The sequence below is a fragment of the Eulemur rufifrons genome, chromosome 15 (assembly GCF_041146395.1).
Source record: "Eulemur rufifrons isolate Redbay chromosome 15, OSU_ERuf_1, whole genome shotgun sequence".
In the NCBI taxonomy this organism is placed as follows: domain Eukaryota; kingdom Metazoa; phylum Chordata; class Mammalia; order Primates; family Lemuridae; genus Eulemur; species Eulemur rufifrons.
The window spans coordinates 27,127,936-27,145,140 of NC_090997.1; the positions used below are offsets into that span (position 1 = coordinate 27,127,936).

The 17,205-nt window shown below is 34.1% G+C and overlaps 1 protein-coding gene across 1 annotated transcript in view; it reads right to left on the bottom strand.

The window, feature by feature from the left end:
- EYS (eyes shut homolog) overlaps positions 1-17,205 on the bottom strand; it is a 1,462,097-nt gene that overhangs the window by 269,888 nt on the left and 1,175,004 nt on the right. Inside the window, 1 exon segment of the mRNA XM_069488330.1 lies at positions 15,070-15,223. Coding sequence (XP_069344431.1) covers positions 15,070-15,223 — 154 coding nt within the window.

Consider the following 17,205-nt stretch of genomic DNA (forward strand, 5'->3'; position numbering starts at 1 on the left):
AGTTGAACAAAAGTCATAGTGCTTCTCAGATTTGGTAAGATCTTTAAAACATGTTTTCATGGTAGTCATTATTCACCCTGAGTTCTTTCTTTAACTGAGATATGTTTATATCCTTATCTCTATCAATATGCATGTCCATATCCACATACCTCCCTTCATTCATCAAATGATAGGTTCCTTCTCATCCATACATCTTTGATCATCCCCTCATTAAAGTCCTCTCCCTGACTCTTCTATTTAAAAACAGCCCCCCTGCTCCACCTTTATGCTTTATCTCTGCATTCTATTTCACCTGGAACACTTCTCAAAGTTACTAGTTACTTGTTTACTTATTTCTTATATTTCCACCTTAGTAGGCTAAAACTTTATGAGTATCACAGTACCTGACCCATAGTAGACCACAGTAGACTCCTAATTAAAATTTACTGTATCATATGTCCAGAAAATACATGAATAGGGAGAGAATTTGTTTCAGTCTTACCCTAAATGTTCTTGCCCTGGACCTTTTATTTCCCCATTTTCTAGTACTTTTATCTACCCCGGCCCCTTGAATGGGGACTGCACTCAGACTTGACTTTCTGGGTAGTGTGACAAGTTACAAAATCATCCACCCTATCCCTGAAAACTCCCATTCTTTAAGCATGCTGCTCTCAGCTAGGGGTTAGGAGAAAATTATATCTGATGGAAGAAATTGACCACAAGCTGTGAATGATTGAGAACTTTGCTTAATGTGTTAAATCTCCTGAGGATATTTACATATTATGAGAGTGGTAAAATCTGGCAGTGTGACTAAGCAACTTAAATAATTTTAGGCAGTTTATGTGAAAAAGAGCTAGAGACTTAGTTGGCTAAAAACACAATCTGAATGATCTGAAAATTGAGGAAAGCTAATGCCAATTCATTCTTCTAGCATATTATAATCTCACTTTTGCTAGGCATTTATACATTCTAGGGGGAATGGTGAGTTCTATTGTCTCTGACAGATTATATGGTAGCTGATAAGTTGCACGGAGAATGTAGGGAATAATTAGGATGGTGAAAAACTCCTAAATCATGTCAGTGAAAAATGGGTTTGGAGCTGGGAATATTTTGTCTATAGAAAAAAAAAAAACACTTAAGAGGAGATGTATAAACTTGCTTCATTCATTTGAAAAATATCTATCGATCACATGCTGTATACTAGCACTAAATTAGATGCTGTAGAAAAATAGTGATTAAAAACAAAAATAGTCCTGCTCATACAGAGTTTAGATTTCATGGTTAGAAAATAGTTAAGGACAGTTAAGTAAAAAACAAGAAGAGAACAAATTTATAGATTTATGCTTGTTCCTTTTTGTTTCTTTCAAAAGAGCAGGTAGAGGTCCAGTGCACATAGAATTATAAGAAAAAAAATATCTTTACTTAATGTAAACAAGTCCTTAACATCGACAGTGTCTACAAATCTGGGATGGGATGCTTTCTGGAGTAGTAGTTTCTCAGTGTTGTTAAAATTTAGTTAATGCTCTCAAGGTTCATGGTGGTTGTAGATGTGTATCCTGTATGCCTTGGGGATAAGAGTGGAGACTTGCCCATAAGCTTTTCTAAGATTCTATGATTATGTGTTAATCAAGGTCACTAATTTTTGCTTATGATAAAGAGAAGTGAGGATGATTGTTCTCCCAGAGCGAAGTCCTTCAGGTGAGGTTTGGGAAAGAGGAGTCATTGGATTTGCCATTCTCGATCCTTTCACAAAGGAAAGAGTCAAGTGTCCTGTGGGCCTGGCACAATGAACAAAAACAACTGATAACTCTTTTCTCTCTATGTATTAGGAAGTAAAGTGTAGGTCACAGAAAGGGGAGAGATAAAGGCAGCAGCATGTCATCTATAAAAATAGACATAAAAGATGATGCAGGGAGAGAGTGTGGAATATGGGCCTGGCTCTACCTTTACTATTTCTTCTCCAGTTACGTGGCTCCAGGAAAGTCCCTTTTCCTCTCAGATGTGAAGGTTCCTCAGCAGGAAAATGAAGGTTTGGACTATATTTTTTTAAATGTGACTTTTAGGTCTTACATTTAAATATTTTAGAGAAAAGTAAATGTATATTTTGTGAGAACACTTAAGTATTTTAGACCATTAAAGTAACATGTTAGAAATAAAATTGACCATCTTCTCAGTGGATTCATGAGAATCGTCACACATAATAAAAATACCACTCCTCTGATTTCTCAACCTACCAATAAATCTTGCAATGAAAACCCTTTAAATAAGCACTTAGAAATATTTTTGAACAACTAATATTGTGAGATTTTAAGGGAACTAGTGTCTCAAGTAATAACCAAATATTGTTGTAGTTCATATTTATCTGTCCTATTCTGTGAATTGAATTACTTAAATACATTCCAATAAAATTGACGATTCCAGTGGCAATGCATATCTAAAAGAATATAGTAATCTTGCTTGAGAAAAATCTGAAAGATAATATAGTAATCTATATCAATATTTTAATTAGAAATAAATATTTCTATCAGTATAACATCTCTCTTATTAGACAGAAGGGGAATGTACTGAACTTTCCTGCCTTTCTGGATTTTTAAAAGAATGTGTCTCCTAATTGATCCATGTCATTTTCAAGGATTAAAAAAAAAAAACTCTTCAAAAACCTCTTTGAATAATAACTAACAATTATAGCCTAAAGAATTTTAAGTAGCAGAATGCTATGCCTTTTTCATAATAGCAAATACATTGAAATATTTTATTTGCAATAAGTATGAGCAACATGTATAATAATTCATAAATATCTTTAAGTTTATTATACCTAGGTATTTTGTGGGCTAAATAAAAATGATCCCATCTATCCTTTTTGTTCATTTCAGAACTGACAAATGGTATACTGATTCCAATTTTCTTCCAATATGTTATCACAATTAGAACATAATTTCACTAAATTTTATTTTTTGAAATTTCTTAATAGAAAAAATGGCAGTCATATACATCAAAATAGAAAATAAAAAAGTTTTAGGTTTTTTACACTGTTTATTTTTATGATAATTGAGTTTTCAAAATTGTTTAGATCACTAATTTTATAAAGCATATTTTAGAAGTAAAAAGTTAGAGAATTTTGAATATTAAAAGTTTCATGAAAGGTGCAAAATATAAAACATTTTAACTTCATTTATTGCCTATAATATAGTCCATGTTATATTGAGTAGTGATTAAAGTTGAGCTCTGAATTCAGATTTTCTGACTTTGAAGATTTCTGTGTGATTTCTCAGTGTCCTCAGGCTCTGTGTATCTCCATATCTTTCCTTAAAATGAGCACAACAGTATCTCACTGGGTGGATATTAGGGATAAATAATTAAAAGTAGGTAAAAAGCTTAGAAGTATGCTTGGAAAGTGGTAAGAACTTAATCAGTGATAGCCATTTTATCGTTAATATAATTTAGATTTTTTTTTAAGAAAGAAATTAGAATCAAAGGACCTCTACTAATGCCATTCTCCTTTTTTGCAACATAGCTTTTGGAATTCCCACTGGTTGTAAGTCAATTTTCTAATTTCTTATATGAACATTTTATCATTCGTGCATTTTCATATAGCAAACCTACTGCCTAAGTAATCTCCCTAAAAAACTAAGTTTCTTTTTTTTTTTTTTTGTGATGGAGTCTCACTCTGTCACCTGGGCTACAGTGCTGTGGTATTATCCTAGGTCACAGCAACTTCAAACTTCTGGGCTCAAGCAATCCTCCTGCCTCAGCCTCCCGAGTAGTTAGGATTACAGGTGTGCAACACCACGCCCGGCTGATATTTTTCTATTTTTAGTAGAGATGGGGTCTCATTCTTGCTCAGGTTGGTCTTGAACTCCAGACCTCAAGCAATCCTCCCTTTTCAGTCTTCCAGAGTGCTAGGATGACAGGCATGAGCCACTGCGCCCAGCCTAAAAAGCTAAATTTCTATGGGCTTCACCTGCTTAACCGATCTCCTTTAGTAAGATTTCTATGATGAAGTTTATATAATTGTTTTTCTTCTAATGGAAACATCTCAACCTTTACATAAATGTCAATTCAGTTTCACATGTGATCTTGGGGGCCATATCCCTTTCATAAGTAATTATTCTATTCCTAGCATTTTTATAATAGTTTAAGTGTGACAAAGGGAAGAGATTTTTGCACCATTTGTTATTTGATTGTGAAGATGAGATAACAAAAGACCAATGGAGACATTATAAGGCATAAAGCCTTCTGAGAGTTGAGTGTAAGGGAGATAAATATGAGTTGGGGCCTGTCTAGACTAGCTTCTGAAAGGAGGTGGGCTTGCAGAAAGCATAGCATACAATTTAGTAGAAAAGAACAGAAAGAACATTTCAAGGAAGAAATTGTAGCATTAGCTGACATGAATGTGGAGGGAAAATGTAGGAGTACATTTAGGACAGTAAGAATTGTGGCTTTAATGGAATGGGCAGCCCATCTTGGTTGGGTATTAGAGGAAGCTAAAGCTGTGTAAGTAAGGAGCTGATAAAGATACTTCATCATAAGACACACAATTTGTTCTTGAGTTGATGATGGGGGAAGGAAGCTCCTTAAAGATTCTTTGATTTGAGTGTGACTTCATTTAAGGAGTATTTCAGGAAAAAAGAATCTGAACAACAACAAGATATGCAGCATGGTTAAATTTGAGTGATCTAGAGTAAAATGGCCTAGGTGGGAACCTTGTTTCAATTACTCATTAGTTGTATGACCTTATCTAAATTACTTAATCTCTTAAAGTTCCAGTTTCCTCATCTCTTAAATGGATATCATAAAAGTAACTATTCCTTAAAGATATTATGAAGAATAAATGAGATAGTTTGTAAAATATTTATCATAATGGATGTAAGTGCAAAATAAACATGTATTACACCCCTGTTAATGGACATGAAAAAATGAATAGAATGAGATTATTGCTAGGCAGGAGAAGTTTTCGGCATATCCTTGTAAATAAAATCTTGTTTTGTTGGATTGGCTCCAGACTTACCAAACACTTATTGTCCACACCGCAATCATCTGGACAGCCTTCTCCCCTGCTGTCATGGAAACAAATCTGCTTATAGCAGTTCAGGTGGGAAGGCTTATGTACTTTCCATGACCCTGCCGCAGCCTGGACTCGATAGCTCCAGGTGTTATCACTTTCCCATCTATGAAACTATAAAAAGAGGCAAGCCTAACAAGAAAGAAACTTCAAACACATTTCCACCAGAGAGTAGTGGATTAATCACCCTACTAACTGCCCAATTACAAAGTGTTTTTAATAAGATACGATAAAATAAAAAGTAGTGAGCATTTTTTCTAGTCCTAGGGTAGCAATAGAAGAAATAGATGTATGTGGATGATAAACCATAATAACAATACTATATGTTTGAGGAATACTTGATGTTTTCCAAAGCAATTTCATATAGATGATATTCACAGAAGCCTATATGGCTGAAAATGGGTGTCATTATCTTTATGTTTCAAAGAAAGAAACAGGTAAAAGACTTTGCAGTTTTACAGAGAATGCTTTGCTTCCTTCTCCATTGCCAGGGTTCTGCCTTTCAGGCATCCTGAGCCTTCATTTTGAATCAGAATGAACCTGTAAAGATCTATCTTTTTGCTCTATACCCGGGTATACCATATTAGGGCAGTGCCCTATGTTTTAATGATAGATCATTGAATGGCATTATTTGTAGTTATATCTGTTCATGCTGATGCACATCTACAAAATTAGCATTTTGGGTTTTGCTGTGATTAGTATTTAGCTGTTCTTCCTAAGAGTCACTATTTCTTTAGGTCACTCCTGATAAGAAACAGTGGAACTACATCATTAACATGGGGCACTTAGCTCCCTGGTTACTATAGTGAGGCGAGAGCAGATGTGAGGACATATGTCTAGTTTATCTAAAAACAACATTAGCTCGGTTAGGTACAAGTCAAACCCAGGTGTCTCAGGTTTCATCAGCCATTAAGTACTGGTGGAGCCATGAACCTCAACCAGATGGAGTGGATGCTGTGGTGTGCTGCCCAGAGTCCCCTGGGAATGGGAAGGGGTACAAAGACCTGGTCCTCTTGGCTCAATGCAGGAAAATATGAACATTCCAACTCCAGAACTCCCCTTAGGGGCAGCTGAGGCCTCTTTTGCAACTATTTCCAATTCAGCTCTACCTCTTCTCAATCCTGCTTCCCTCATTGCCTTCCAGGTGTTCCTAAGAGCACTCTGTAATAAAATTCCTGTATGTAAATCTTCATGGCACAGTCTGCTCCCAAGGAATCTGACCTAAGACACAGTTACCAAGTCTCAGAGCTTGAGAACCCACTCTCTTAACTGCAGGAATCACAATTCATTGTAGAATCTCCCTCTTCAAACATTTTTAGGAATCCCCAAAACTTGCTTGCACATGTGTGTCCCCAGTATCAGACTTGCTTGTTGGTGTTCTTTTTAAAATTATTTTTGTATTTTATTTTTCTGACAAATACAGTATGTTCTTTTAGTTGTTTATAAATATGTGTAAATAGAAGCTTATACTTTTGTGATAGTTGTTAGCCTTGTTTCTGTAAATATAATGTGATCATTAGTTTAAAAAACTAAAACAATATAGAAATGGAATATATTTTGATATATTTACCTTATTTGATAAATTTTCTTTTATTATTTTTTTATTTCAAAATTTTTACAGGGGTACAAATGTTTGGGTTATAGCTATTGTATTTGTACCGCTCAAGTCAGAGCTACAAGCGTGCCTCTCCCATTCAACACTTCATTTTTTACTGTGCCAAGAATTCTACACAGAGATTATGCCAAGCCGGAACTGTGTTTCTGTTGCTTTCTCTGAGGCTTAGGAGGAAAATGAGTTGGAATTGTCCTTCACTCTAATCTCTGCTACTGTACCCTCCTGGGAGGGACGTGTGTCCTTGCCATTACCATGCAGGCAGGAGAAAGCTTCTTTGCTATTTTATTCATTTGGGAGAGGGCAAGGGATTCCCAGGGCATGGGTAAGTCCATCTTGTTCCCTCCCTTAGGATTGGAAATTTTTGCACTCCAAAAGGTGGGAGCTTTACCTAGGTGTTTAATAAGCTCCTATGTAAATCAGCAGGTGGAACTGGGTACTGTGGCTTTGATGTCAGCATGAAGCACAGTAAATTCCTGTTTTATGGTGATTTGTATAGGGCTTTGTCCTGCAATCTCCTTCCTTTTTTATATTTGTAACATTTTGTCTTTGAGGGGCAGTATTGGAGTTCCCGTATTACTGGCAATAAGAATTAGGCCAGCTATGACACAGTTGAAAAGTAAGAGGGACAAGGACAGGATTTTATGTCAAATTCCATAAAACAGAAATTTACTGTGTGTCATGGTGGCATTAGAATAAATTATCTGAAGAAATAGTAAAAGTCGTTCTATATTTATTGAACTAAAACACTTTGGCTCAATACCAGTCACTGACTATGGAACCAGCTTTTAATTTTAAAGAAAATTAGTAAATCTTTTGAAAATCTTAAGTTATTCTTAACTGAATTCTACGTTAGGGGGAAAAAAGTTCAAAGATGTTAAATTGTGAAACAATTAATATCAATATATATATCTGCTTTTTGTTCAGCATATTGATGAAGTCATGGACAAATTCTGGCATAGCTTCCTTGAGCTTCATTTGGAAAGTTATGTGGTTGTCATTTTTTTTTTTTAATAAATAAGATGGTTTCTATTTTGAGTCCATTAGTGAGAATTATTCTAAAGAAGTTAATTAAGATAAATATGCTATCAAAGATTGAGGCCTACCACTAAGAATAGGCTTTAAGGAATCTTCACAGTAAAATATCTTTCCTGGTAGTTGTTGTAAGGCAGTAAGCAAATACCCTCTGACCATAATGATAAATCCCAATTAAGGAGAGCTATGGGGCCAACTGAAGTGGGTTAGAAAATATACAAAATATAAATCTATATTTTTAAATGACCACTCCATCATTTAATGAACAAATAATCCTTTGACATTTCCTCATGAATCTTATTTTTCAACATGTTAAATTCTTTAACTGTCCTGTGTGCCAAAGTGTTCTCTGACCCTATCAATTATTGTTTTTCTGCCCGAATTTCTATATATTCAATTTACTCCTAAGTCTTCATTTGTTTCCTATTACCTTCTAATATAACTGTCAAAATCTTCTCTTAAAAGTGATAGACTACACACATTTTAGAATTACAGAGGGAAGGTTTTTAAGGATTGAAGTTCATTTTGCTGTATACTCTGTCACCACACAAGAATAACTCAAACTTCCTTAATAGCCTTTTCTGACAGTTGTAGAAATTTACCACTAATAATAAAGGATGAAGAGAATCTGAAGCCTTCCTCAGCGTACAGTGCTGATGCTAAAAATTTTTCTTGCCTTTTATTTTTATTTATTGTGATTCTCTGCATTAGAAATGACAGTGCTTGAGGATGATTTGCTGAGGATCTAAACATCCTTTCACCTTGAACTTTATATGTTCTCATCATAACTAATTTCTATACAATTTCTTACCTGAGTATGGTGTTATCTACACTTTGATATCTTTGCAGATCCTCTTTTATCTGTTGTCTCCTGAAAAATTCCTAATTGTTCTTCAAAATTGAATTAATTTTTCATTTTGAAAAATTCCCCTTTCTCCACCCTAGTCTTCGTGGTTGCTTTCGGGACTTGAGGGTCAACCAGTTCTCTAGTCTGTTTCTTCACCTCAACACACCAGACAATGAGCAGTTGTGGACTTGAGTTTTCTCTTTTGTAACTATGTTAATTTCCATTCCATTTTGACAATTTGAACTGAATTGCACAATTAAGAGGGAAAACATGATGACATAGTTAAATAATCATTTGAAATATGTTTTTTAAACATCAAACTGGCTGGTAGAGTCCACTGACATATTATTTAATAAACATACTATGTAGACGTGGGTTCACATTCAGGTTATGATGTTTTTGGTTAGAAAGCTTCATCCTATTTTTGCATCACTAAGCCACAAACTAATACTTAACCTCTTTGTTTCTCGAGATCGTGCAAATTTTAGAGACAACTTTAGATACTAGCAGAGGACTCTATCCAATAATCCTAAACATTACTGAATCACCAACTTGTAGATCCATAGACATATTTGAAAGATTAAGCTTACTTAATGAAAGACATTTTAATTTTACAATAGATCTTCACAATTTAATACAAATAAACTGCATTATAACTTGATATCCAGCTTGTTTTGATAATGTTACATATGGACATGTTATGTAAATAGTGTGGATATGGATAAAGGAGCAAGGTTTAGATTTATGTATTTATACACACGTTAATGTGTAGTAAAGTATAATATCATCTGTATTTCCCATATAGAGCTCTGGTTTTCCTACATCTCCTCTAAGAAATACCAGATGGAGGAGCTGATGAAAAAGATACAGAAATTAATATTGAAGTGATGAAGTTTGACCTTTTTAAGATGAAAATCTTGCCAAACTTTCCATATTGACATGGCAACATTTTATGAATAAATCTAATATCTTATAGATTTAGCACAGTTCAAAAGTCACCATCTGTTTCAAGAAGTGAAGGTTCTCACTATTACATAGTTTCTTGGCTCCAAGACTAAAGACATGCAATCTATAGCTTATATAATATTAACTTTCAGAAATGTGTGAAAAACTTTTATATATTTTAGAAAATTAGAAACATAAATAACATTTTGAGTTGCTCTCAAAATGATAGCTGTTAATACGTTATGGATATTCTTTCTTCTTACATGCGCTTAGGTAGTCTCCTGCTCATTCTCTGTATAAAGTTAGAGGTTAATACCAGCTAGGCAGCAAGTTCAAGCAGAGAAAATATGTGGGGAAATGTCAAAAAACTGGAATCTAATGTTAAGTAGAGTTGTCCAAGAGGCCTTTGAAAAATTAAATATAGGTATTATAAGAGAAATTGTTTGTTCCTTTCTTATTTTTCTACAAATTACTTACTAATTAACATCTTCATTTGATATAACCAAAATCAGTCCTACTCAGAATCCTTCTTACTTCCCATTCTTTTGAGATTACTGAAGGTTTTGCACTATAATAAATTTTGTATCACCTTTATTTATCAAATGACTGTAGGAAATGAGCTAATTAAAATGAATAAAAAGTAATCTTCACTGATATACATATATATCCATGTGTATATGTATGAGGTTTGTATCTCGTAGAAATTAAAAGGTCAACAGGAGGTAAAAATCAGTCCATTTACAAAACTCAACAGAAGTTTTTATTTTGTTTTCTGGACCAAATATTTACAAAGGTAATGTGATAAAAATGCCCACAATGGTTTTTCCTCATGTATGTTTGGGTACTAACAAGGGTTCTTGCCGCCCAACTACTAGAAACTTTTCCAGCCTCAGTCTAGTTGATCTTAAACTATGCATTTGTTTACACTGACCTGCTATTATTAACAAAAAGTAGCTAATGGGCATGTGTGGTTCTGGCAGTATTGCAATTCTTGGTCATCATCCCACTTTGGCTACCCTAAGAGTGTGCTAACCAAAATAAATAATTGGATATTAGAGTGAGTGTGCCTTCAATAGGCATGGATAATTTTACACCTCTGGATAAATCTTTGAGGAAATGTTGTTAGGTATGTGGGATGGTAGAATCTAAGGAAGGTAGATCAGGCTGTGTGGTTTTAAAACATGCAGATAACATAGTAAATCACCTGGAGGAAAGGACAGAGGGCTTTTTTAGAGAACAAAATGCTGGGTAAAGAGTCAGCTCTTGTGGAAAACAGACACTAAAGGTGCCAGAAAATTTTAAACTTTAGAAACTTTAAAAAGTATATATATAGTACGACAATTTTTCTGAACTTCCCCAAAAGAGAATAACCCTTGTGAAAACCAATAGCTCTCCCTATGTGATCCCTTTCAAAATTTGTTGGAATGAAAGACAAACTGTGCATGAGTATGAATTACAATGTATCTGTAGAACTGTGATCTCTGCTCTATTTCATTTAAGAAGAACTTCTATCTTGATACTGAATTGACCTCAATCACTACAAGTGGCTTATTCAAGTTTGTTCTACTTCTGTCTTCTATCCTACAGATATAATGTGGATTTAGTAGGAGGAAACTGGCTATTAACAAAATTAAAAAATAGTGGCTAAAAACAAAATAAAAAATAAAAGCCATTCTTTACCTGTTTACCTTATGGCTAATCCCATTAATTTTTGAAAATTAAGTTCTTATCAATCATGCTATATTATTATAGTCAAGAACCTCTTAAATATGGAAGACATTCCATCAACATTCGTATTATTAAAAAGGAGCCTAATTCACATGCTTGTTTGAGAGAAATTTATTCTGAATTTATATAGCAAGAGTCCTGTTAGTGAGAATTGGGATATTTGGAAAGAGCTGTACAAAAGACCTTTTGAATTCTAAATTTTGCCCAGTTAATGATAGAGGAGTAAGCGTGAACACATGAGACAGAGAGAGGGTGGCATCAACACTTGGGTAGATGGAGATAAAGCAAAGGCAATCACAGATCAAAGGACACGACCGAAGAGCAGAAATCAAAAGCCTCAATCTGTGTGTCTATCTCCATTTTCTCTGCCCTCTGGCAAGAATCTTCTTTCTTGTATATTGTATCTTATTGCTACAAACTTTTGAGAGACTTCTTTTTGTTCTCAATTTTTTCTTTATTTTTCTATGCATTAACACCTTCTACTCGATTAATAATTCCAATCAACAATTAAATATGCTCCAATCTCTTTCATCTTACCTTTTCTTCTCTTGGTTCCTCACCTCCCTCTAGTTACCACCTTACTTCTTTTTACACCTTCACATTAAAATTTCTTCAAAGAGCTGTCTAAACTTATTATCTCAATTTTCTTCAATCTGGATTCTCATTCTATCTCATTACAATGAAGTCTTCAGGTCATGGCATGCTGTGGAAAGTTCTGTGGACTATGAGAGCATTTGATAAACTTTCCCATTGCCTTCCCTGATATTCCATTCCTTTTGTTTGCTGCTTCTCCGGTCACTCCTTGTCAGATTCATTTACAGTTTCAACTTCCACTACAAGTCATTAAATGTGAGCTCCTCAAGACTCAGTCCCAGGTAATTCTTTCTACTCTATACTCTTATCCACACCTATGGTTTCAGTTGCCATCTGCACACTGACATCTCTTAAATTTATATTTCCCATCCAGACCTCTCCTCTGACCTCTACATCCATATATTCAATTGAAAAGTCTGCTTTGTGTTTCAAAGACACCTTAACCTCTGTACGCTCAAGAACTAACGATCTTCTCTATCAAACCTCCTCTTGTGTTGTTTACTATCTCAGTGGAGGATAAAATCTCCTATCCAGTTGCACATCAGGAAGTGAGTATTTGTTTTTGACACCTCTACTTTTCCTTCTGATATTCAGTCAGTCATACTTTTAATCCTAATTATGTCTTAAGTGTGTCAGTTTCTCTCTGACAACATAGTAGAACAAGCTACCATTATGTCTTACTTGGGCATATGATACACATCTAATTGGCCCCTCTGCAATTACTCCTTAACATAGCTACAAGGCCGGACAGCATTTGCCAACTGCTGACCTTTCAAACTGTGTCTTCCATGACTAAACCACCCTCTTCTGCTTCTCTGTTCTAAACACAGTGGCCTATTCATTCTCTGAATATACTATGGTTCTTTACACCAAAGGACCTTTTCACATACTTTTCCCTCTGCTTGAAGAGCATGACCCCTGCTTTGCCTGTTGTTCTTTTACCAAGTTCACCTCTATTCATTTCCGAAGAACTTCCTTTGTCTCTCTAGCATAGGCCAAGATACTTTGTGACTTGTTCTTCTTGTATTGTGTTTCTTTCATCTACAACACATATCAAATTTTAATTATTCCCTCATTAGTGTGACGGTTTGTCAATCTGCCTCACTAAACCGTATACACATGTGAGTTACGATTTTATCTGTTTTGGCTTACCATTGAATTCTAGGAGCTTGGTATAGCGCTAGAAATATAATAGGAATCATTTATTAAATGAGTACATGAAATTACTCAATAAAGACAGAAGAAACACAAAGAAAAATAAGAAGCAAAAATTAAGACACATTGAAAGAGTCCTTAGCAGATGGACACTCACAAATTTTTAATTAATGATATATAATATGTAATATATAATGTAGTCCTTGGGTCAGCCTATTGTCACCTTGAGCTCTTATAGGATATTGCCTATAAGACAAAGCAGATTTGCACTTTTGCATCAGTAGAGATATCTCCTTTTTACTTTCTAAAAGTTTAATAAAATTAATCCAAAGTCTTAGAAAGTCTTTGATTTTCAGTTTTATTGGAAGCATCAATTTCTTTTTTACAGGATGCTTTCAGTTTGAGGCTATCTAAGAATCTGAGTGGTTTGAGGACTGCCCAATTGGGTTATTATTACTTAAAGATAAACAGGAAAAGTATTCCTCAAGAAAGTGTGACCATAAATAGAAATTACTTCGTATATAATTGAATGTGCCATTGTTTGTATAAAATTATGACATTGTATAAAATGATGGTCTTATCAATAGACATGCTTTTTAAATAGTTTTCTAAGTTATTCAATTTCTTATCTGGTTCTTTTATGTGATCAATAGCAAACACTTGGAAGGGAGATAGATGGTTGAAATATGAATTGTCCATTGCTCTGAAAGAGTTTGTATAGAACTCAGTGTTCCAAAAGGGTACACCTGATTTAAGAATAATAATTTCATTACCTTAGAGTAATTTCACTGCCTTCTTGTTATAATCAACTGAATTGCCCAGCCCAGACACCCTCATTTCTTCCTTCATTCAGACATTTACTGAGTATCTCCTCTTTGTCTCATGCTCTGTTAAGTGCATTAAAAATGAGGAAGATACTATCCCTGCCTGTAAGGAGTTTACATTTTCAGATTGGTGTCAATTTTGTTGATGTTATTTTCAGATTGATGCAGTCTCTGAGAAAGTTTATGTGATTTATATAACCTTCATAGGTTAGCCAAGATTCCTGCTGATCAGACTAACTTATCTAATTGTCATCTTATACACAAACTCAGTCACCAAATGATATTTTTCACTGACATAGAGTAACTTTGGAGACAGTTATTACAAGATTGCTATACTGATGAATTATTTGAAATTCTTGGCTGCTACATGTAAATTTTGTTCAGTAACGCCCTTGGGATGTAACCATCATATTTAGTCATTTCTCTCTCCTGGCATTTTAAAATTCTGAAGCACAAACTATAATTTAAAGACTGCTTTCCAAAAATTTATATAATCCAGAAAGACGTTTCCATTTGATATTCAATAGGTTTTTCTTTTCTACTGGGTTTTCTTTTTCTGTGTGGAGTCAATGGCTCCCCACCCACCCCACCTCAATTCCTAGCAGCTGTACTCTTTTTACTCAGTAAATATTTTGTTGAATAATTAAACTAGATCTTAATTTCAACAGAAAAACTTGAAACTTTAATCTATGTGCTTGAACCATAATAGTTTTAAGTAAATTAATTTATTGTATGTACAGTTTGATTACCAAAGGATAGCCAGTTTATATTTTACTCCATCAAATCCAAAAAAAAGCAAAAAATAACAAAGTAAACAAAGCAAAATAATTTTCAGATGGATTTTTTTTTTCATATTTGGGTGGCTATTGCACATATAAATAACATTTAAAAAATAGGCCGGGCGCGGTGGCTCACGCCTGTAATCCTAGCACTCTGGGAGGCCGAGGTGGGCGGATCCTTTGAGCTCAGGAGTTCGAGACCAGCCTGAGCAAGAGCGAGACCCCATCTCTACTAAAAATAGAAAGAAATTATATGGACAGCTAAAAAATACATATAGAAAAAATTAGCTGGGCATGGTGGTGCATGCCTGTAGTCCCAGCTACTCGGGAGGCTGAGACAGGAGGATTGCTTGAGCTCAGGAGTTTGAGGTTGCTGTGAGCTAGGCTGACGCCACGGCACTCACTCTAGCCTGGGCAACAGAGTGAGACTCTGTCTCAAAAAAAAAAAAAAAAAAAAATAGAGTTCAGCACTACAGTTCAAATAACTTACTGTGGAGTATGGTACTTACCGTACTGTGATAGGGATGAATGCATTTGTGTTAATGCTGTAATTAGCAGAAAGAGTCAAGATATTTTGAGAACTTCCACATCCATATTTAACTGTGGGCCTTCCTTCCACAAGATATAAATGAAGAAACTGTCTTCCAAAATTATTCTCACCACCTTTAAGAACAAAAAATATACCAGTAATTAATGGAGATTTATATTTTATTCAATAAGAATCGCTCATTCAACAAACACAACTTTTATCCTCAAAGAGTAATGATTCAGTGGGATGGTAAGAGTGTTGTTAGATAATTATTCAATGTAATAAGTACCATATTAGAAATATACATTTTTTCCACAGGCTGAGGATAGCATGATATTAACAACATTTAACTTGACATGAGTTTAACTTCTGACTCTGTTGCCTAGTAGCTAGACGTTCTTAATTATTTTAACCTCAGCTTCCTCATATGTTAAAATGGGATAATGAAAACAACTAAGTACTATACTAGAACCACTGTGTTAATTAAATTAAATAATAAATGGAAAGTTCCTGGTACATATTGAATATTCAATAACTTATACGTATTATCATTATTATTATTATTGTTGAATCTAATGTATAAATGTTATTTTCTATTTCTCACTTCTTAAAATTATTTATATTTTAATTATGAAGTAATATACATCTTTCATAAAAATTGGAATGACAGAAAAATGCATAAAGAAAACAAGAAGTACTTCCTTTTTCCCCAATTCACTATCCCATTTCGAGATATTCTTTTTTATCACCTATCCATATACAAATATTTACATATCTCATTTTATTTTTGAAAGTGAGATCATACTTTATTCACAAATTCATGAATAGTTTTAGTCATCTTTTTCTTTTCACTTAACAATGAATTTTAGACATCTGCTCCTGTAAGTTCATAGAGCTCTCCTTTTATTAATAACTTTCATAATTGAAGTATAAGTCATACAAAAAATCACACAAATTGTAAGCATGTAGCTTGGTAAGTTATTAAAAAGTGAACTCACTCATCTAAACACTATCCAAGTTAAGAAAAAAAAACATTATCCTACCACTCACTACTCCTTTCTTCTTTCCACCAAAAGCAACCACTATCCTCATGTTTAGCAGCTATGGTTAGTTTGGTTGATTTTAATCTTCATGTTAGTGGAATCATACTGTATGTATCCTTTTTGTCTGCAATGGTCTTCCCTTACCACAGTTCCAAAGTCGGTGAGTACAATACAATAAGATATTTTGAGAAAGAGAGAGAGAGTGCCAAATTCACATAATTTTTATTGCAGTATAAAGTTATTCTATTTTATTATTACCTATTATTAATCTCTCACTATGACTAATTTATAAAGTAAACTTTATCACCATAGGTATGTATGCTTAGGAAAAAACACAGTATAGGTAGGGTTAGGTATTATCTGTGGTTTCAGGCATCCACTAAGGGTCTTGGAGCATAACCCCCACAGATAAAGGGGGACTATTGTATTTGTGTCTGCTCCATATTATGTTTGAGAGATAGCATTTATGCTGCAGTTCATTCATTTTCATTGTTTTATAAAATTCCATCAATATTTACAATTCAGTTTTCTTTCTACTGTAGATGGCTATTTCCTTTGTAGTTTTTCACTATTGTGAATAATACCGCTATGACAATCTTATATGTGTCTTTCATGTTAAAATGCACACATCTGTTGTGTATATACCTAGGAGTTGAATTGCTCTGTCAGAAAGTATAAATATGATGAACTTTAGTAGGTATTTTCAGTTTTTCCAAATGATTATTTATATCAACTTCTTACCAGCAGAGTATGAGAGTCCAGCTGATTCACACCCTTATTGTCGCTTGGTATGGTCACCTTATAGATGGTAACAATTCTGTGTTTATTACAGCTTTAACTTTTATTTTTCTGATTACTGGTGAAGTTGAACATAATCTCATGTTTACTACCTATTTAGATATCTTCTTTTGTGAAATGTCAGTTTGTATTTCTTGTCCATATTTGGTTGTTTGCTTTTTCCTTATTAGATGCAAGCTCTTTGTCAACTATATGTAACGGAATTCTTCAATTCTATAGATTGACTTGCCAATCTCTTAAGGGTGAGTTTTGATGAACATATATTCTTAATTTCA